This window comes from Falco peregrinus, chromosome 5, assembly GCF_023634155.1.
Source record: "Falco peregrinus isolate bFalPer1 chromosome 5, bFalPer1.pri, whole genome shotgun sequence".
Lineage (NCBI taxonomy): Eukaryota > Metazoa > Chordata > Aves > Falconiformes > Falconidae > Falco > Falco peregrinus.
This window is the reverse complement of record NC_073725.1, coordinates 49738998-49761552: the sequence shown is the minus strand read 5'-3', so window position 1 is coordinate 49761552 and position 22555 is coordinate 49738998. Positions and strand designations below refer to the sequence as shown.

Genomic DNA, 22555 nt, shown 5'->3' with positions numbered 1-22555 from the left:
CAGCTAGGTCTGTGAGGGTATTGCAGTGTCAGTTTGGAAGGAATACTGGTGTTGTAAATGGAAGAGGTGTGCTCTTAAATAATTTTTTCCCAATAGTTATCTGTGTTTGCTTTAACATTTTGGAAATGCTTTCTGTTTCCCCTGCTGGCCAGGTATGGAAGTGATGATGAGCCATAAGTAAAAGTGGGTAATGGAGAAGAGTGGGTTTCGAGAAGCCAGAGGAAGAGGGAAGGTTGCAGTGTACCTGTCAGCCATGGGGGACAGGTGATTATTGGTATTTATACCAAAGTCCGAAACTGGAAATGAGATTGCGGGAGGAGTTTGGAAATGAAGAGAGTCACTGGGAAGGAGAGGGTTCAGGGCAAGGAGAGGAGTTAAGATTTTCCTGTTATGGGCTCTCATCACTACCCAAAAGTGTGGGAGTGGGGTTCTGGTTTGTTCTGGTTAAGGTGGGGCTAACCTCAAGCCTAGACCAGACCTGAGCTTACTTACTGATTTGAAAAGGAGGATTATTGCAGATTTACAATGAGGAACTGTAACTGATGACCTCTGAACAAAACATGGTTGTAAACTGAAATAGCAAGAGAGGTAAAATGTGGAGTTGGTAGCACTCAGCGTTAATTCTGTATTTTCCTGGTCAGGTATCTAGCCTGCTATGGTGCTAACTGCATTTAATCTTAAACATGGCCTTGCAGCATGGTCAGACAGTAGGAGTATAGCCATGGCAAACCTAAGGTTACCTCAGGATCTATTTTTTAAAAAACGTCTTTATCTTTAGAAGTTATGAATACATTTGAAAACAAAACAAATAATTCTTGAGACTGCGATTTTTAGGACTCGGGTTTTAAAGCACCATAATGTGAAGTGCTGCGTTACAGTTCCTGCTCTGGATTAGCAGCAATCAGAACCCTGAATCCAAAGAGATCAACAGATCTGTTTTTTATTTAACCTTGTAAAATAATCATGATTATAGTAGTTGAGTTTATATAGTGATTGTTCTTAAAATTTCAGAAAAACCCTGGGCTTGTTTAGAAATGAGTGACTACATGCTTAAATCAGTACCACAAGAAGGTATTGAAATTATACTGCTTCAAAAAGGTTGGGCAGTTTGGAAAAATAATAGCTAAATATTGTTGCTAAAAATGGTTCCCCAGAGATGAAGATAAGGCCTGTTTTGGTTAAAATATCTTGAAAAGTATGTAACAGAGAAATTAACACGCTACTATGATTATTTCCACATTGCTTTTGCAGATGCTAACTGGAAACCAATTTTCCTTGGTGAGTTTGACCCAGAGGCACCTCTGTGTGTGTGCAGAGGCGTATGTTAAACAAAGTTATGTATGTTCCACAGGTGCCTGATCCTTACGGGTGAGATTGGTGGTGTGCAGGGTTCCTCTGGTCTCATGTCAGCCTGTTTAGGCAATGTGGAAAGCTTTTTGTATGAGCTAAAATGCAGACACAGATGTGGAGAAAAAAAATGAAAGGAATATACTTGTAGTCCTGGGAACAGTTTTATAGGGCACAGTGGAAACTCCTGAACCTTTCAGTCCCCCACTCACTATTAGCAGGATTTTCCTACAACACAAATCAGTAGAAATGCTCCTCATATCTCTTCTGGGTTCTAGGACCCAGTGTTGATCTGTAGGTGTTTTTCGGCACGTTTGCCACTTTATTTGTGCCATATACCAGCTTGATGCAACAGATGCAATGCTTCTTGAAACGGGACAGGGAATTACTATGTAGGCAGCAGGTGGTGCCCAAGCAACCTGCTGCTCATGTGTGCTGCTGTGGTGTGGTGCAGGGAGCATGGGGGATCTCCTCTGACATGTACCCCCACTTAAAGGAATTGTGGAGGGGGTAGGGAGAGCTCATGGGTGCCCCTGTGCATGGCTGACGAGGTGGCAGGGGAGAGTAAGGCTCCTGGGATGCTAAGACTCTAAATCCTATCAAAAACATAAGATATCATAACTAACCTAAATAAAGATAAACTTGCCTGTGATTCAAATAACTTGTGCGTTCCTTCCGCGTGGTTCAGTGAAGCTGTTTATATTGCAAAGTCCTGCCCACCAATCCTTGACTTAGAAACTCCTAAAGGAATAATGCAGTCATCAGAAAGGAGAGGCATTTTGTATTTTTTCTTTGTAATTTACAGCATGTTGGAAATGTGAGACACTGTATATAATAATGTTTTTGCAACTCTATATATTAATAGTTGTTTAGAGTTCAGATAGTACATGATTAACAGACTTTGCCTGCTTGGGAGCATATATCAAAACTGGTTGTTTCCATCTTTGATGGTGCTTGATATTAATGGCCCCAAATGGAAATCTTATTTCCAGTACATTTCTGAAATAAATTAATTTCTTCATCTCATGCTGGATGTCACTAGGGTAGACAACTATACTTCTGCTGTCCTAAGTCTTACCTTGAAATGCTTTATCAGACTCACTTATTTCTTCTTTAATCAACATAGATCAATCATACGTGTCAGCCTACAATATATATGTATGTGCAGACATACATATGTGGATGGTTATTCCAGTAAAATCCATTATTCCAATCCAAATCTAGTACTGAATTTGAAGAGCTAACATAATGGCTGAAAAAAACCTTGAAAGCTTAAATCCAAGCAGTGCTGTAATGATGGATGGAGGTAAAGAGATAAGCTTTTGGAAGGAACAGAAAACGCTTCTCTCTTTCATCAAATTCACCCATGGTTCATTTGTCAAGCTGCAATGCAAAGACGTTCTGCATTTCTTCAGAGTTGTTGCCTAAATTTTAATCTCCCTGCATAGATGATTGTGCACCATTATACTCAGTACCTTTCACTATATATTCATGAGCTTCATTAATTCATATCTGTCACCTGGAGTTAATAATAATAATAATAATTACAAATTGTAATTGATGAACTGGTTTTGTTGCATTATTGGTTGTATTTTAATGCAGATTGTGGAATAAGATCTGTTACAGCAAAATAATCTGAAAAGTGCATTTTTTTCATACCTTACTTGTGGAGTTTGTGACAGTGCTTGGATGGATGTTTACTATTTTCCTACAGAGGAATAAATCCCATGTGAAAGTTTTATTTTGCAGTTTGGGCAGGACAGTGTTATTCAGTGCTCACAGCATGGACATGAGGGAGCTCAGAGATACAATGTCACTCCACTCAGTATATCTTTCTCAAATATTTAATTCCTCCCGCAACAAACAGAAAATAATTGTGCACAGCATAAAGAATCAGTAGTCATGGTGAAAATGTGTTCACCTTTCATAGCCAGATGTAAAGCTTTATTCTTCATTTATTAATTCTCAAGGTTGGTTGCCACATGCATCCTAGTGGCAGCACGAAATAACTTCTTTTCTGTGGGTGCCTGACTTGATGCTAACAGCAGAGTCCAGGCATCGGCAAATTGCTCAGGAGCCTGGACCTGCCCTTTGGTGGTGGCACCTCCTAGTGGTTAGAGAGCTGTGTGCTGTGAAGAAATGTCACTAAGTCATTAGTTTTGACGATGAACGATGTTTTCAGTGCAATATTTTTGGACTAGGCTTCCGGGAGCCATGTGAAATGCAGCCGGAACCCCAGGACCTGGGGATGCTGGTCAGCATCCGGCTGAACATGAGCCATCAGTGTGCCCAGGTGGCCAAGAAGGCCAACAGCATCCTGGCCTGTATCTGAAACAGCGTGCCCAACGGAACAAGGGCAGCGATCGTCCCCCTGCACTGGGCACTGGTGAGGCCGCACCTCCATACTGTGTTCAGTTCTGGGCCCCTCACTGCAGGAGGGACGCAGAGGGGCTGGAGCGTGTCCAGAGATGGGCAACGGAGCTGGTGAAGGGTCTGGGGCACAAGTCTGATGAGGAGCAGCTGAGGGAACTGGGGTGGTTTGGTCTGGAGAAGAGGAGGCTCGGGGGAACCTTACCACTCCCTACAACTCCCTGACAGGAGGCTGTAGGCAGGTGGGGTCGGTCTCTTCTCCCAAGTAGTATGTGAAAGTTGTGCCAGGGGAGGTTTAGATTGCATATTAGGAAAAATTCTTCACAGAAAGGGTTGTCAGGCATTGGAACAGGCTTCCCAGGGATGTGGTTGACTCACCATCCCTGGAGGTATTTAAAAGATATGTAGATGTAGCACTCAGGGACATGGTTTAGTGGTGGACTTGGCAGCGTAGCTATGTTAATGGTTGGATTTGATCTCAAAGGTCTTTTCCAACCTAAATGATGCCCAGTCCTGCACTGAGGAAGGAGGAGTCCAGTGCAGTGACCCAGGCTGGAGCTGTGGCTGGAGTTGCTGTGGGGCTGGTGGCAGGAGCCAGCCCTGCATGCTGGTGGCAGGCAGCGCCCTGCGCTGGGTCAGCAGGGCATGGCTGGGCGGCGGGGGAAGGGATCATGCCCCTCTGCTCAGCAGGAGCAGTTCTGGAATGTCATGAGGTCCCTTCCAATCTGAATTAGTCTGTGCTTTTTGGTTACTGGGGCACATGGAGATGATGTGATATTTAATGGATATCTGAAATATGCAGCACATAGGAAAGTTGATTTAGTGATATAAGATAATTAGTGATAGATTTCTCATGGATTGGTAGAGATTGCTTCTAGATAAAGTGGGTGAGTTAAAAAAAAAATAAAAAATCCAGACTTCCGTGATGCATGGAGGTAATGCATTAGTAGGAAGAATTTGCATATCCTAAGACACAATATTTTGTCTGGAAAATTGTTGGGTGGGAAAACAGGAAGGGTAACTCTAGAGTAGATCTCAGACTACTTTCCTTACAGATTTAGGAAATCACCATTTCTTTTCAGAAGAGTAAGAGATTCATTTATGTGTATATATATATATACACAAACACACACACACACACACACACATATATATATTTGAAGGCTTACGCAAATGGTGTGATGGCTAACAGCCAAAGTAAATTTACCATTTTTAATACCAGCCTTTTCCTGTTTAAAGCAAGATCCGGTAGTTCCTTGAGACTTTTTTTTTGTGCTCCAGCAGTAACGCGTCACAATTTCATATGTGGTAGTGTTCCAGTGATTTACTGACTGTATTATTTCAATGTAGTGGGTTTTAGGAGACGTTTAATTGCTGAAGTGAATGACTAATTGGCTCAGTTTTTTGGCTGTCAGACTAATATGGTGAGTACTGAAAGTGATAATGTGATCAATTTTTTGTTGAAAATGAACATGCAGGATGCATGTAAAACCTAACTTTTTTTTTTTTTTTTTTTTTTACTTTGTTAACACCCTTTCTGACATTTTGGTGTCTTAGAGTGATATTGGCCAGATGTTCAGATTTTGTCTTTCATGGATTTCTGGTAAGTTAAAGCCCTTTTTAGTGAGGCTGGGAAAGCATTGATGAGTGTAAAAGTGGAACAAGATGCTTCAGTGAGCAGACTTCAATATTTTTCTCTTTTTTCATAACTTTTGTATCTGGGTTCAGTGTATACCTCCTGGTGTGTATATACACTTTATATACACTTGTATTTTTGAAAAAGTTGAATCCCTGACCAAACCTGCTGCTAATGGCACGATTTATAACCGTTCTGTGTGTGTATCCCTATTTCTCAGCAATACAAAATTCCAAGAAATTAATGTTAGTTTGGTACACCCCCAGAACAAAGAGCAGTTTTACAGCTTATTTTGTACTGTACAGAGTTTGGCTGTTTTCTGTAGTCTTCTATAGCCCTGTTTTTCTTAACTTCATGGGACACAGGGAAAGGTGGAGTAAATGTGCTGTACAATTGGTATAGGGGAGTGATTGCAGATTGAATGTGGTCACAAATGGAAAAGGTAATTGTCCCGTGAACTCATCACCTGGTAACCTAAGAGTTGTTACAGGTATCAGTTGCTTTCTGAGTGCTATGGAGCTACTTTCGTTAATGTTAAGTATTTTGCCAGCCTGTGCCCTTGCAGAGATGGTGAATGTACTTATGCTGTATTGTTACTGCCAACCGTCTGTGATGCAGCATCAATACTTTAGAGAGTGCAATCGTCGTTGAAGCTGATTTTCTCATTGCTGCTGTCGTGTGTAATGCAGCAGGTCTTTGTGGCTGAAATTCAAAGAGACAGGTGACTGGAAGAAGATGCAATTCAAACCCGGGGACTTGTTCTTGCCAGCTTATCGGGCTGTGGAACGTAACTGGAATCCAGCTGACACTGCGAGCATTCATGGCTTTCCTTTGGCACCTAACTGCTTGTTTTGACGGTTCCCTCCTGCAGCACAGAGCTAGACAGGGAAATGAATTAATTCACTGGCAAATTGTCAGATATATTCCTTTTTTATTAACCATTATTTTCCTTTCAGACTATGTTAACACGCCCAAGTGCCATACGCTGCTGAACAGACAAGTCCAGTACACACCCCAGCCTGATGATTTAGTTGGTTTTGATCTGTGTGTACTCTTTTGCCACAAAGGCTTTATCTGTTCTCAGAGGACTCAAAACAGTGAACATAGCCACATACGTGGCCGTGTCGTCTTAGATTAAAGATGATTTTAAGCAGAAACTGAAATCATATACTTACTTTTCCTTTTATCTCCTCATTTATAAATGAGAAGTTACATTGACACACTTGGATCTGCTTCTGCACTTTCACTCGTCCTGGTGGCAAGTCCATTTTCTTTTGAGAGTTACACTGAAGTAGCTGTGCATGACTCTCCAGCTGACAGTGTTTTTTAAAAATCATTAAGGATCTGTGTACTGAAAATGATCTTAAAGCAAAAAGCCATAAATGATATCTAAATTTAAATCATTTCAGTTTTAGAAGGATGATCTCTGATAGGCACAGAGCCTTGGTGAGCTCAGCTTGGCAAAGTCAGTCTGTTTCCCCAGACACTGCTCTGTGGCAAGAAATACTTTCCTGGCCTGACCAGATTAGAAAATATAGGTGTTTTAAACTGGATTACTTGATTTCAAGATGTGTAATAAATTGTAGTGACAACTACAGTTGGTCTGCACCCCAGTGAAAGCTGCAGTTGGGAAACTCGAGTTGGGATGGGCTTGTTGTCCTCCCCTAGTAGTGCTCTCTGGATGGGCTTCAAACCAAACAAGAAATTATCCCCTCACATCCCACCCCCAACTATGTAATTGCAGCCATACTCATAAAGTAGTCTTTTGATGCTTCGGGACATCCTCCTGGTGGGCAGGTGAGATTAAATCATAGAAGTGGGCATAATTTATAAATACTAAGAATTGTAAGTTGGGCTTTTTAGGAGCCCAATTTTCTTCTTTCTGTTACATACATGGCTACTTCTAAGAAGTTTGTGGTGGCTCTTCTGGTATGATGTGGACAAAATATTTCAAAGAATAATCTTATTTATTGTAGCTTTTTATGTTAAAGGCTTCTATACGTTTTTGGAAAGGGTACGTTTGCAAAAAGCAGTACACTTATTTAGATCTAAAGGAACTAGAAATCTTTCTATGCCATTAATAAGAACCCACTGCAGAACCCATTCCATTTTCTAGATATTGTTTTCCACATATGGTCCTTGTTTTCATTATGTGGAAACATAAAATTGTTAGCTACAGAATACTGAATGATATTATTTAGACTAAATGGTTTTCTCAGTTTTTCCTTTGTGCTGTTGAGATGTCATGTTGTATGGAATAAACAGAATATTGAATGGCTGCATTTTTACTGCCTTGGTAGTGTGCTCTTGCTTCCACTCTCAGTGCTGATGTTCACTTAGCAAACATTTATCTTCCATTATAGAGGTCTTTGGAGCAGAAAACGTAGTGCTCATGAGTTTAAATTGTAAGTACCTTTATAATCATAGTCAAGTAGAATAGTTAAATGGGTGTACACAGGAAACGGGAGATCTGACTTGCTTAGACTTGAGCTGAGTGATGCAATATTTAAATGGAGATATTATAAATCAGGTTTAGCATTACTTCTGTCCTTTCATTCAATGAAGTGAACTTGCTAGTTCTTCTGCATGAACTAGTGACAAAGGCATCTATACAGCTTTTAAAAAATAATTGCACATTGCTAATTTACACATTGGTGGAGCAGTGTAGCTAATGAGTTTTCTATCAAAGCATGTTTTTATATCTCTAAATGTATTACAGATCTGGAGAGTGCACTACCCGTTTACACAATCATAACAGTGAGAGAATGTAAGTGTGGCTTTGTTTTGTTGGCAAACTGTGGAAATCTAATTGTAATATACAAATTCAGTTTTGAAACAACACTAAAGCGTCTGCTTCTGGGATGCTTTCTTAAACGAGAACAGCTCTGAAGCAGGTTTCTTGAAAAGCTTCTGAGTAATTTTTTTTCATCTTTATACAAACTGACTTTTGTAGACTCAATATAGTTTGCATTTTTCTTGTTTTATAACTAGAAGACATTTTCTTTTTCATTGCTGTAAGCACCCTGTTGCACATGGCCTGAGCAGGTCATCTCTCTGTGGGGGAGTGTTGGAACCAGTTCCTCCTTCCTGAGATCTCACTTGGGAGCGCTGCGCTGCCACCCAGAGAGGGTGACCCCCAGAGGTGTTTTGGGTGTCCTGAAGGGGTGATTGGACCAGTTATCCTGCAGATGAAGTTGTGTAAACTCCAGTAAACTTTGGTAATTGCCAATTTCCACTTTATGACTCAGTAACTGGTCTAAGCCAAAACAGTATTTTTGACTGCTCCAGAAAATGCTTGAAGACTGTATTGCTGCCATTGCATAGGCAATCATGAGTGTCTGTTTACTGGCTTCGATCGAGAAATACAGCTTGACCAAGCTGTGAATACAGATACCTTTGTAACGTCGATGTGGTAGTACTTGAATTCAAATCAGTGGTAATTTGGGTTCAGTTTCTTTTGTATTTGGCAAACAGAGCATACAAACTGACTCGTATTTATACAACATATATTCATTGTAGAAGGAACACAGAATAGGAATTTAAATGTGAACATTTATGCAGATTGGGTGTTTCTATGTATATTGTTTGGTTGGTTAATACATAGAATTAGTTGTTACAATCTGGAACCATAAATAACTGGGTTTTCTTAACATGGTAAATTCACTTTTTTTTTCTTTTTTTTTTTTTTTTTTTTTTTTAATACAATGTAACCAATGTGAGTACTTCCCCCCTCCCCCGGCCTCACCCCTCCCAAGCCTTCCCCCACTAAATCCTTGATTTATGTGAAACCTTTAACAGGGTAAAAAGGCCTCAAGAGAAGGACTGCTCTGTGAAGTTTGGAGAGGGCTTTAATGAAAAGTTTCATTGTTATTTCATATTTACTTACCAAATCCTGCCAGAGTAAATTCTTGCCAAACTAGTTTTATATATTTCTTGTCTAGTCTTGCTAACATATTGTTTTGTATCAGGACCTTGTCTGACAGGAAGAGCGACCAGAGCAGTTCAGGCTATGGCACAACAAACAGGTGATGTAGGAAAAATGAAGTCTATCTAAAACTTCTTATGCAATATCAAGAAACTTTTAAAGGAACTAATTAGCAAAAGTGATGCAGCTTATATATCAAAGCTATTTTTAATGTAGATTGTCCATGCTGAAATAGCACAACAATGCTTTAGAAGTGGGTGTTTCTACTATTGATTCTATAACCGTGTGTGTTTTCTTATGTTTGCCTTGGAGGTGGGAAATACTTCTGGTAGGAAGCAAAATACGAGGATAAGGAATTCTGAAATTGTAGTTTCAATTTGTGTGCTGTTTATTTTGGTGGATGTAGTCCAGTCAGTGAGCCAACATTGCAGTTCTCTGTTTTTAAGGTTTCCATTCTTCAGTAAGAAGAGGATGTGATGCAAACAAAAATGGTGAAGTGTGTGACATATGAGGGAACAGAACTCTCCTAAAGCCTGAACTAGGTTTTCCATTTCTGATTTTGCAGTGAAACCTGGCTTATGGTTCAATTCTGACTTGGATTTGAGATGGAAAAATTAGCAGAGGAAACCTGAATCAAGTCCTTTAGGAATGCAAGATGCTTCCCAGTGTGTCAGTTTTGTTGTGTGTTCAAACCCTAGGTCTTCCCAACTGTGTTTCAGTCTCTGGTGTAGGTATGAGAGACAGGAGACTTTTGTAATGGGCTGAAAGATGAGGAAGGATTCTCTTTCCTTTTAGCATGAGAACAGAGTTTAGAAAGACACCTCAACCTCTTCAGTGGACATATCTTTAGAATTTGTTTAGAATTAAGGAACTTTGAAGGATTTCTTCTGTGTGCAAAAGGCTTTTCCCAGCTGTGTCTGAATACTCCACTAACACCTACAAACTTAAAAAAAGTTTATCCTAGTATTTACATTACATACCTTTTTTTACAAAGTAAATTTTTGTATTATGTAGCTATATGTGCACCTCTGTATGCATGACAATGTGAAGAACGTAGGCCTATTCTTAATTAATGCTGAATTTTTACATTGAAAAATGAATGCTGAATTATATTCTGTAATGTGCTGCAATAGTAAGTGTTGTTTGGGGAAAAGCCATATACTAGGAAAATCAGTTAATTGTATAATAAATACTTGCTTAGAAAAAAGTAAGGTGATGATATTTAATACTTAGAGAAATTAGAGGAAAAAATCTGTAATTTAACTTCTGAAATGACTAGCCTAATGACTGTAAAATGCAATTCTGAAATACGAACATCTGATGATGATGATTATTTACTGCAGTACTTAGGGTGGATATACTTACACAAACAATGAAGTAAGTTTCATGGTTATCAATTTTCTCTGAAATCTTTGACCTATGCATATATATCACATGCAAATAAACAGAGTTCTGGGATATTAAACCCAAAATGAATATTCCTTAATGCTTCTTCATGCAGCATGTCCTGTCAAGATTTAAAAACACATATGGATTTAGAGAAATTCTGGCTGTCCCGTTTCTTGTTCTATTCTATCCTTTAAGAAATCAAATAGTTTTCAAGTTCTTTAAGGGTGGAAGGGTTTTTTTCAAAGTGTTTTTTGGTTTCATTTTAGTTTGGGTGAGTTTTGGTTTTTTTTGTTTGTTCAAGTGTGGGTTTTGGTTTGGTTTTGGTGTGTTTTTTTTTTCTTTTTTTGACTTCTAGACACTGATACCTGAAAAGATTGTGATGCTAATTGCTATTTTTAGAAAGTTAGGAACTGTACAAGATGTTGCAAGTTCTAAAGTCTTCACATTAGTCACTTTCTGCAGTCTTGCCTGCTGGATGAAAAGCAAGGAAGTTCTCTTACTGCTAGATGCGTAAAACCCCAGGGCACTGGCACTGTTAACGGGGGAGTATTTTAGAAGCAAGAAAAGATTATGTATCATGTTCAGGTTGTGTGTTTACAGTGCAACTTTTCCCTGTTGGAAAACAAACCTTTTAAGAATAGCACGTTAAGTACTAAACACCACTCAGGTTATGTAGCAATATGTAGAAGACACTTTGTGCACACCACCTTACTCCTTATGGTTTTGTTTTGCAGCAAAAGTTATAATAAAAACTATAAAGCCAGTCTTCCCAGTTACTGGTAGACACATGCATATACACAAACCCACACATATATGTATGCATATGTATGTGTTTGCATGCATGTGTGTGTATGTATCTATTTTTAATTAAAATGTGGAAAGTGCTCTTTTAAGATGTATATATCCCATCTACCAACTCTACCAAAGCATAGGTACAAAGCCCTTTGATACCATTTAAATATTGTTTGTACCTTTTATAGCTGTCCTGTAAAAAAACCCCAAACCAACACATTTATGGCTGTTCTGTAATGTTTTGTGCATGTTGACCACTGTCTGAGATAGTTTATTTTGAGGATGATGTGTTCCTCTTTTATGTAGTGCATATATTCAGTAACACTGGGAATGCTGTTCCCCTCCCTATGTGTCGGTGATGGAACTGTGACTCATGCAGAACTGATAAAAGTGGAAAGAGTATCTATCTAATCTAGGGCAATTTAAAAAAAAGAACTTTGGCTTTGCGTCTCAATTTCCATTTGTTTACAGAAATATGACCTAAATGGATGTTTTAACTTCGAGCATTTGTAGGACTGTGATGTTAACTGTATGGTGGAATATTCTGTTCATATGCGATACCTGATACTATTTTCTTGTCCTTTTATGCAGGATCCAAACTACTGGATACAAGTACATAGACTGGAACACGGGGATGGTGGGATCTTAGATCTCGATGACATTCTTTGTGATGTAGCCGATGACAAAGACCGTGTAAGTACAAATAGCTATGAAAGCGGCTCAGCGCACACTGCATGTCAGTATATCAGTGTTCCGTGTTTCCTGCATGTGTCCAAAAGTGGGAGTCAGTACAGAGGTTTTCAGGTTTTTTATATAGCTTGCTTGATAGATGTGAGAAGTCTGTTCCTCTTATGTTTTTCAAAACGTACAGGAAATCTTTTATTGAAATCATGGGGTTTCCATCCTTTGGTTCTTTAAAAGGTCAAGAAAGAAAAGGCGGCTGCAAAAATAAAAGAAAACCACCTTAATGCAGTGGAACAATACTGCAAAAAAATGTCATGTTACCATGCAAAAATGTTACCAGTTGGATATTTGCAAGAAACCATGCTGTTCTTAAAGTGAAGGGTTGGTGGATTGTTTTTCAGAAATCTTTTGGGGAGGAACTGCTAGTTACACAGAACTTGAGAAAATAATTATACACTGCTGGGTCTTGAGTGCTTTTGCGCTTTATTAAGTAGAGATTTAGATTGCAGTCAGTTAAGAGGTTTTTGGTTATTGACTGTTAGGATGAGGTTATAGATATTTGTGTCTTTGAATTACATGTTCAAACAGGGTAGGTAAGAAATTTTGTGGCAGACTGTAAAGTCATATGTAAATACACCACTTTTTTCTGCAAAGCCACATGTTTGCTGAAGCTCTTGAGGGTGTCTGAGCCTGACACAGACTTCAGTCTGGAAATGTATTTCAGGACCCTGCTCCTTCACAGACAAGATCCTAATTGCCTCTGTTGGAAGCAACAGGCATTCTGAAGGCTCCTTGAAAACTGGCCAAATGATGACTCTTAGGCTAATTTTTCAGAAATAAATACTTTGCCCACAGTTATTTCTTGTGACAAAATTTGACACAGTTATTTCAACCAGGGCTTTATAAAGAAAAATAATGTGAGGAGTCTTGGGACATGGAGACTCCTCGCTGTCTGAAATGTTTGGATTACTCAAGTTGTATAGAGTAACAGTGCTGAGTTTTCAGGAATTTCTTCCATAAAAATAGTGCCCAGCTAAGATTTCACGCAAAGCTAATTAAAACCTCTAGTTAGTTATCTCGTATTGAAGTGCTCGGCTGCATGATTAGTTTAACTTTTACTTACAGGACTCAAGGAGGCAGGTGCAAGTTGTCACTGTATACATATACACACACATATATATGTGTGTATATATATGTGTTTTTTTTTTTTAAGGTTACTTGAATCATGCACTTTTTAGCTCCTCATGTGCTCCTCCCTTCAGAAGAAGTTTGAATTCTGGTGACTTCAAGACTTCATTCTTTGCTGTTACCTTGCCTTGCCACCTTCTAGTGGGGTAATTCCTCACAGTGAAACTCTGTGGGTGTTTTTATGTGCATGACTAATAGTTGAAAAACTCTGACTGGAACTGAAACAGGCAAAGCCATTATTACAATATTGTTTTTGTACATAGATGGACAAGATACCTAGTAATTAGTAGTATTTATTTTTGCATTTGCCAAGCTCATATCCTCTGATTCTGTGAATCTGGCACGTCTCTACTGATAGCACTTAACAATTAGATTTCATTTTTTTGTAGGACCTTGTAGCATTGTTTGTGAAGGTGCAGTATAAATATGCTGTGCTGTACTGGTTTATATCCTTGAATTAATCATTCTCACTTGACCTGCAGGTTTGATTCTTTTCGAACATTTCAGTCATTAGTCATTGTTTTTCAGTTTCCCATCTTATATTTTACAGCTGACCTTCCTGGTTCCCTTTAGATTTGGGTTGTTAGCTCTGCACTCTATGCTTCCTCTGTAGCAAGTGTATTAACTAGTTTTGTGTTAACAGAATATAGACCTGATATAGGTCTCATTAATGCAAGGTTCTGAATAAATCTCCATTTAATGAGGTTTTATATATATACACACATCAGCATATCTTTTAAAAACATTTAAACAGATGATGTCTAAACACTTAATTAAATTGTTACTGAAGTCTGTAGGATTAGTTATGCTCAAAATTAAACATGACACTGTATCTTTTCTTTTTAGGGGGGGGAGGGGAACACACAAAAATATCCAGGATATTGCAAAACTGAACACTAATAACTGTGTTCATTTTCACAAGGAAGTTCTTGAAGACAAGTTTGTTGTGCTGATTACTACCTATCATCTGTACTTTTGAAAATCAGTTTGTCTTCTGGTTCTCTAGATAGAAGGATCATTCTCATGGTGATATACATAAGTTTTGTCTTATTAATGTTGGTTTTATGCTATAATTGTTTGTACATTTCACATAAGCATGACACAGAATGTGAAGCAGCTAAGGACCAGCTTGTCCTTTTGATGGAGTTATTGCTTTATATAGTCAACTATATTAGTAAAATAAAACTCTAAGTAATTAAAGAATACATTTACTCCTATTCTACTGTCTCCATGGAGAAAATGTTCTATCCTGTAACAAATACAAAGACCCTGAGAGACAGCAGCTGTTCGGAATGGAATAAGAGAAGTATCTTTGATGGTGTCCTTCACATGCAGCATGGTAGAGTGACTTAATTTAGCTTCTTCTGTCCCTATATTTTGGTAATCTCTTGTCACTTACTAAAACAGAATGGATTCCAGTTGCTGTCTGGAATAATTTGTGAAGTTCAATGTTGTTCCCCCTTAAAAAAAGGAGAAAAACATAAACTACATGGAAAATTTGATTTTCCTAAGCTGTTTGTTCCTTTCTGAAACAGCTTTTCTTAAGCTCTTTGACGTAGATCATTCAGAAAGTGTATAATGAATTCTAATTTAGCTGGCATGCAACTTTGACATTTATATTACACAATATCACTACACATGAAGTTGCTGATGAAAACTTGGTTAATGCAGTTAATGGGAGTAATAGTATTAAAAACTAGTAAATGCTCATTTGGATATTTTTTTTTCTTGGAAAACTTTTTTTGTGATTGATTGCAGTGCAAATTCTTTGTAGGTTTTATTATGGAAAGATATTTTTCAGTGGAAATACATCAGTGTTTTTTATATTTATCTGTCTTTGTATACATGAATGCAAATGGATTGTCTTGTTTTTGTTGGTTTTGAAAAATATTTGGCCACAAGAAACAAGAATCTGTTTTCAACTAGTGGCATCCATTCCAGTCCTAAGTATGATCATGTATGGTGCTGTTTGAGGAAGCTCCTTGAAAAGTTTGGGCAGATGAATAGCCGATACATCTTTTCCAGAAATAAAGAAGTAACTCCCATTAACTTGCTTTTAGTCAACTGCATAACCTATTTTCATTATTTTAAAAATATAGGTTTCTTGTGCATTTAGTGATTAGAACAATACTTTACGGATAGGTTAGCAAACAGTTTGGTTTGTATTTCGGTTACTTGTAAAAGTAGCCTTTTGTTTGAAGGCTCTCAAAAAACATATGTCAACTTGACACGTTTCCAGCTTGATGATAAATACTTGATGACCTCAGTTCAGCTCTTAGTAGGCAGATATTCTCAACAGCAAAAAACCTCCAACCAACTGAAGAAAAAGAAAATAAATACCCCAACCATCCTTAACCATGGTTTCTCCTGGCAGGCTGAGGCACATAGACACTTCAGAGATCCTCATACTTCAAGTGTGATATGAAAGTACTTATTAAGGATCTTATTAGGCCCTTGTTTATCCATGGAAAAAAATACTTAGGAAATTGTTGTGTAATCTCCTGTTTAAAGGTATAAGTATGTACTCCCAGTTGAATTTCCACTGAAATAGTCACTTGTATTTTGCACAACTAAAAAAAATAATTCTATGTGCAATTATATTTAATTTTTTCCTGCATAGTAATGCTCGGGCTGTTGCTTAGTGAAAAGCTTTGGAGATCAAAATCTGTGTTTGGTGTAACTACATTTCTGAAAAATCAGAGGCTTTCCTTACCAAGAGAACAACAAGGATCTATTATTGACAGCCACTGTTTTTGGTGAGCAGCTGGGCAAGTAGGGCTAGTTTGAAACAACATTGGGTATGAACCTAATGTCAGTTATTCATAAATTCATTTGTCCAAATGTATTAGGTTTCTGATAGCTTGGGATTAGCAACCTGTAAATGTGAAAGCATCAGCAGTTTATAATTTCCATCACTGTGCTTATAAATTCAACACTTCTCAAAAACAACCACTGTATTTTGGTGTATGCTTAGAACTGCAGCCTGGGTTTATTTCACTAAACCAAGGAATGGGCTTTCTTTGATAGACTTACTGTTTTCAAATATTCAATCAGCTCTTGACCCTGCATCATTTATACTTGTGCTCGCTGAGTGCAGAGATTAAAAAAAAAACAACAGAGGGATATGGTTTGGTACTGTCTGGAGCAAAGTTTCATGCTTGCCACAGTGTCTGTGTGTCGTGGCAGTGTATGGCCTAGCTCACTGTAAGATCAAGGTGATGTTGGTGCTTACTGCTGTTTAGACGTACCTTTGAGCCTCCTAGAAAGACACAAGAAGTTGCTGTTTTGAGTGCAATACTGTTGGTGAGAATGGGATGGAGATTAATTTCCTAGACCTGTGCTGAAATGGAGTTTGTAAACATTAATAGAGTTAATTGACTACGTTGAGTAATCAAATTGCTGCTGAAATTCACTGTAATCAATTGCACTTCATTTGCATCTGCTTTCAGAGACCTATGGAGACTTAATACTATTATAAATTTAGTGCCCACTTGCTCCTAGTGTGATGGGAGAAAGTCTTTGAGCAGCTCCTTCACATAATATGAAGGCATATTAGGAGCTTTTCCCAGTGTAGTGGAAAGGAAATGAACTTTTGGTTTTTGTGTTAAACAGATGGTCAATTCTAAATAGTACTGTTGTTTTGTTTACTTCCTCTTGGAAAGCGCTGTTGAGTTAGGGAGGCATGTGATACACAAAATGTGGGTTTGGAAAGGATGACTGTATTTTGTTTGTAACAAATGTTAACTTGAAACCAACACAAAAATAAGCTCTATTTTGAGAAAATGCATTATGATGTTAAGGTTAAAGGCTAGCTAGGGACTGGAGAACTGTGATTACAGTATCTCACTGCTACTGATGTTGGTCCTGTCACTTTACCTTTAGGGACAGTTATCTGTAGTAAATTCTGGGTAGACAGTGACAACGTGGTGCTGGTAAAAAGAATAAGATTCTGGTAACCCTGTGTCTGTTCATTCTCTCCAAAATGTTAAAGAGCTTTTGAAGTTGATGAAAGTTGCACAGATAAACTTGTGTTATCTTTAGATTTCCATCAGCACATAATCAGAATATTCAAAAGTAGTGTTGTTTGTTCTAAATTTGGGTGCCTCTGCTTCTTAAGCAAATTTACAGCAGAATTTAAATTTGAATTCTCTTTGACTCTGCAACATAAGAATTTAACCCTTAAAAATGAGTAGAGAACAACAGAAACTTTTTCTTGTACCTCTGCAGCTTATTTCTGCCATTAACAGATTAAAAAACCTGGAGTGAATGAAAGAACATCTACGTCCAGTGCAGCAAATTGACAGCAAAACCTAAAAATGCCGAAAATTTACTAAAAAATGCGATTTGTAGTGTTTACAGTACCATGATTTGTATGCCCTTCTTCCTTTTTACTCAAAACTTACCCATCAAATTGAATTTCAACTGCTGCTATGATTAGCTCTACCACAGTGTGCAGCTTCTCTCCTCTTGTTCTGTGACTGCCTTCCTGCATCCCAGGAAAACAGGATGACCTTGAAACAATTTGTTGTTACTCATAAGTGACTTGGCAAAACACATTTTGAACATAAGGCATTCTTTTCTTGCAACAGCTTAAAATAACTACTTGAGCTTGGGAAAGTATTGATACTGGGATAGAAACCCTTTGTGTGATTATTTTGTGGTAAAAAATTCAAAGAGTAAAGTTTAACAATGAGGTCTTGATGTCATCTAGTATTATGCAGTGTTTTTTATTTTAATTACATTTTTAGAGATTGACAATTTGATATTAATCAAAGTTCTGACAAATTAGTTTCAAACAATGTCTCCTGTTTTAACTAGGTTTTCTTGCATTAACACTATTGACTCATTATTACTGTCAGTACGATTTTTAGGTCTTGCCGATGGATTTAAAATAGAAAACTGAAGGGTTTGTGTGGTCTTTATTCCCACTTGTATTTAATGAAGACATATTTGGAAATAATAGTCTCCAAATATAAATATTACCTTCTGTCAAATAATGGAATTAAAATGCTTGTAGTATTTCTAATAAATAACTTCACAGTATTTATGGATGAAACTAAAACCCATGGAAGTGAGGAAATACTGAGCATAACATATTAAAATTGAAACGTGCATTTTCCAATCACTAAGAGATCCTAGATGTAACTGAATGTTGTCTCCCATCTGTAGCTCTTAGTTTTTAATCTTTCAGCACTGTCCTGCAAATTATTAATCTCATCATCATTTACTTTTTCTAGCTCTGTGAAGACTACATTTCTGTTCATAATTTTTTGTTTTTGGGATAAACTGCAATATCCCAGTTCCTTTCCTGTATTACTGAAGTAATTGTAGCAATGCATGAAGAATTCCCAGGTAGGAGAGAAGTGACGTTTGTATATTTGTAAATCAGTTTCTGAAAATGGAATGATTTGGTACAAACAGTTCTCTGAAGCAGGCGCGTGCATGAATATGATATTCTGGGGAAGACTATGACACTGTTATGAAGAGAAAATCATGCCTCACAAACTTGCCCATATTCTCAGCAGAAAGACGGACCTAAGCAACGGTGACTGGGTTAGTACAGTCAAAAACCCACAAACTTGCCACAGGATAAGAGGAGGGTTTTTATGGATACATAATTGATTGGAAGACAGAAAATAGAGCATGAATTGTTCAATATATTTGTAATTGTGAAAAAAGGGAGGGAGATTTGAGTACTGGAGTGACAAATTCCATTACTGTGTGTGAAACCAGACGTTGACTGTAAATGCTGGTTATGAAGGATTGCAGAACTATCCTGTGATACAGAGGGAGTAGAGAATAACGTGGTGGATGAAATATCATTTTGGCAGATGTGATGTGCTTTTAGAGAGAGGCTCCATTAACTGAATGCACAAAATAATGACTTCTGAGCTAGCTCTTATATTTTTGGTTTTGTAATAGACCTCTGGAAGCATTGGCTTATGCTGCAAGGTACAGCTCTGTGAGACGTAGGATCTAAGAAGGCTTCCAGCAGCTTGCCCTTGTGTCTGCCTCACCCCCATGTTGTCATCCCTGTCCTGCCACTTACCTCGTGCAGGCTCTGGCACTCTTTGGACCCTGTCTTCTAGCAAATCTGTTCACTGAAATGGCACAGGACTCCTCCTTGCAAAAATAACCAAATGTTTCTCTGCTATTTCATGGGTATTATCAGTTCACTGAAGGATCTGGCAAGCTGAGGAGGAAAGGGAGAGGACTTTGCTGCTGGGAGTGGTTGTGGTGTGAAATAAGTAAAAAGAGGGAGAGTGGGAAAATGAGTGGGCTGAGACCTTCCCTTTCAGTGCAGCAAGGCTGCCAGCAGCCATGCAGCTGCTGGAGTGGTCCCTGTGGTGAAACAGCGGGGGTACTGAAGGGATGGGTGATGGGATCTTGGTGCTGTACATGCTGGTGGTGAGCCCTCTACTCCTTCCAGCCACAAACCAAGCAACCAAAAATATTTTGTAGAAATAGCAAAAGCACAGAGCAAATGTTGACATTGATTGCAGGTATAGATTAAAGGCTTCTCTGCCAGCAGTGTCTAAATGGACCAGGACTCTCAGCCTTGAAAAGAGGATGGAAGAAGCAAACTGTAGATGACTAAAATCAGAGGTGACATTGAGGAATGTTCTTTGTCTTTTTCAGTGCAAGATCTGGGGCGTCAAATGAAATTGAAGTTTTCATTAGCAAAGTAAATGAAAGGATACGTGTTATGTGTAAACCACTATGTTTTGTTTTAAAAATTGGTTGTTGAGTGCTGTAGGTTCTTGTATTTAGGGGAACTATGAATAAATATAATCCAGACATTCTTCTGTATCTCTAAAGATTTTAAGGACCTCTGTCCTTTCAAATTTTCTTTGTAATTTACTGCTTCTTATTTGGAAATCCTTTTGTTAACTCAAATCATTCTTGTTATGTTTCTTGGCCTGTTTTAGGTCTGATGTGCTTTTTATTGAAGTGATCAGGATTGTACTTGGTATTTGATACATAGTCAGATGCATTTTAGTGGACTTTTAAAGTTTATTTGCGCATTCTTAGTTTTAATTGCTTTTTTTTTTTTTGGTGCAAACAGACATGATTAGAATATATCATAAGAGTAGCCATCTGCAAAAGTTTTTCAGACTTGCCTTGACTTCAGTTTTTATGATATATTAGAATACCTGTGATTTTTGTCAAACGCTGCAGATACTTCAAGAAGTTTTAGAGGACATATTTTTTTCTTGAGACATCATGGTTTAAAAGCACGCATAATGATGAATTGTCTGCTTATTTTTACTCTTCAAAAAGGTGATGCTTGTAAATCATGGGAACTGGTAATTTAAGTAGGGTCTCAGTTTGTGAGAAAGAGTCTCTTTAAACTTTGGTGAAAACCACAGAGTGTGTTGAAATGATGATGGTCTCACAGTGTCTAATATTAGTGACACTGAATGTCAATATGTGGCTATGGATGATGACTGCTACAGTATTATAAATCCATCACAATGAACAGATACTTTGTACTAAAAATATTTATAATGTTTTTTTTTCCTCTGTCCTGTAATAATTACAGATTCACTGCTTAGATCTAGTTGTAGATAATACGAAGCTTAGTAATTCTGCACACTGTAAATCTCCGCAAAAATCTGCAGTGAGTCTAGAATTAGGCCATTATGGCTAATAAATGCATGATACTCTGATAGCTTTTCATTAATTTTAGCAATATCACTTTGTCCTAGAGGTATATTATTAATCCTACAATAAAGGAAGAAATTGCAGAAAAAGTTGGTTATGGGAATTCATTAACACTACCCTCTTACTCCTTGATATCGGCAGGGCTTAAAAGAAATGTTGTTCCAACTTCACAGATATTTCCTAACAGAGGTGGTGAGACTCATACGCTAGAGGACTGACCCATATTAAAGCTTAATTACAGTAATGGATGATCCTGCAAGTATAAATTATTCACACTTGTTTTATATGCGAAGTAGCGTCATGAATAAAATAAGGACAGGTTTCTGGAAAAGACCCTGGACAACGGCATAAGTTTGTCAAATGATAGTTTTCCTCCTTGTCTTTTAGCACAGATTTAAATCTGACAGCGTTTGATTTGCAGGCACATTCCCATATGCACAGCTTTGCACTTCGGATATATTTTGCTTGAAGGAAAACAATAACAGCAAGTCTTGGGGCTCTGCACCTTCGTAGTTCCTTGACTAATAGGTTATGCAAGGAAACATTCCTACCTAAACATAGTTCTGGTACAAAAGTTGCAATCTCAGCGCTCTGATAAGATTCCCACACTGTTACTAGGATGAAAATTTGTTAGTGTTACTCTCTTATCCAGTGATACCAATGGGTCTTAAGAAGTGCTGTAACTTCATAGTTATTCCCAGGAAGGATGACAAGATTCATACATAGGCTTGGACTTTATTTTCCAGTTGGCTTAGTAGATAAAAGTACCTCATAAGTTTGTAGTGTGAATAGTCTTTCAGACAAGGAGAGAAAAGGGAATATTTGAATTAGGTTAAAACAGAGCTCCTAATAAATGGGGCAGCTACCTCATGCTAAAGGTTCTTTCAGCATGTGACTTAGATCCAAAGAGAAGAAAATAGCACTGTCTTTTCCGGGAAGCTTTCACCAGTCTGACTTTTCAGGTACCTTCCTAGCAGTAGCCCAGAAAGGAAGGGGTTAAGAAGATGCTTTGAACCCAAAGTCTTCTGCTTCGTCCCCACACCCTGTTGGTGTACTTCCACACCCTCTTGGTGTGCAGGGAACTACCTTCCGTTCACCTTTAGCGTGCTCAGCAGGATAGTCACTACATTTTTCAGATTAGCATCACTGCTGAAGCCTCTTTGAGTTTATACAGCAAGAAGGAGTTCTGCCTGCTCTTCAGTGATATACAGCGTTGCAGGACCATCTGCTTTTTTCATTTGTACAACCTGTTGGAAGAACAGAAGTTGTTTTTAAGTGGGCTGTGTCGCTTGTAGGTTGCTCCACTTCTTCCTATAGGATTGAAGCCTGTTCCGTGGAAGCTTGATGGTACTGAGTTTTTGTTTTCTTGGGACGCTGTTTGCTTGAAGGTAACCATATTTTGGTGGATGAAATGGCAGACACACCTAAGAGGAAAATTACAAAGAAGTCATCGTCTTTTTCATATGATCGCCGGAGAGATTCAGTGAAAGTTAGGAGACAGTCCAAGTCTCTTAGCTTTAAGTCAGCTACATTGGGTGCTCAAAAAAAGCAGGCACAGA

At 38.1% G+C, this 22555-nt stretch overlaps 1 protein-coding gene across 19 annotated transcripts in view; it reads left to right on the top strand.

Annotated features, from left to right (window-relative positions):
• Positions 1-22555, top strand: part of PARD3 (par-3 family cell polarity regulator) — a 458092-nt gene that overhangs the window by 39284 nt on the left and 396253 nt on the right. For all 19 annotated transcript variants that reach the window (XM_027781621.2, XM_055804333.1, XM_027781620.2 and 16 more), the window contains exon 2: positions 12051-12152. In XM_027781621.2, the coding sequence (XP_027637422.1) occupies positions 12051-12152 (102 nt within the window). The remainder of the gene's footprint in view (positions 1-12050; positions 12153-22555) is intronic.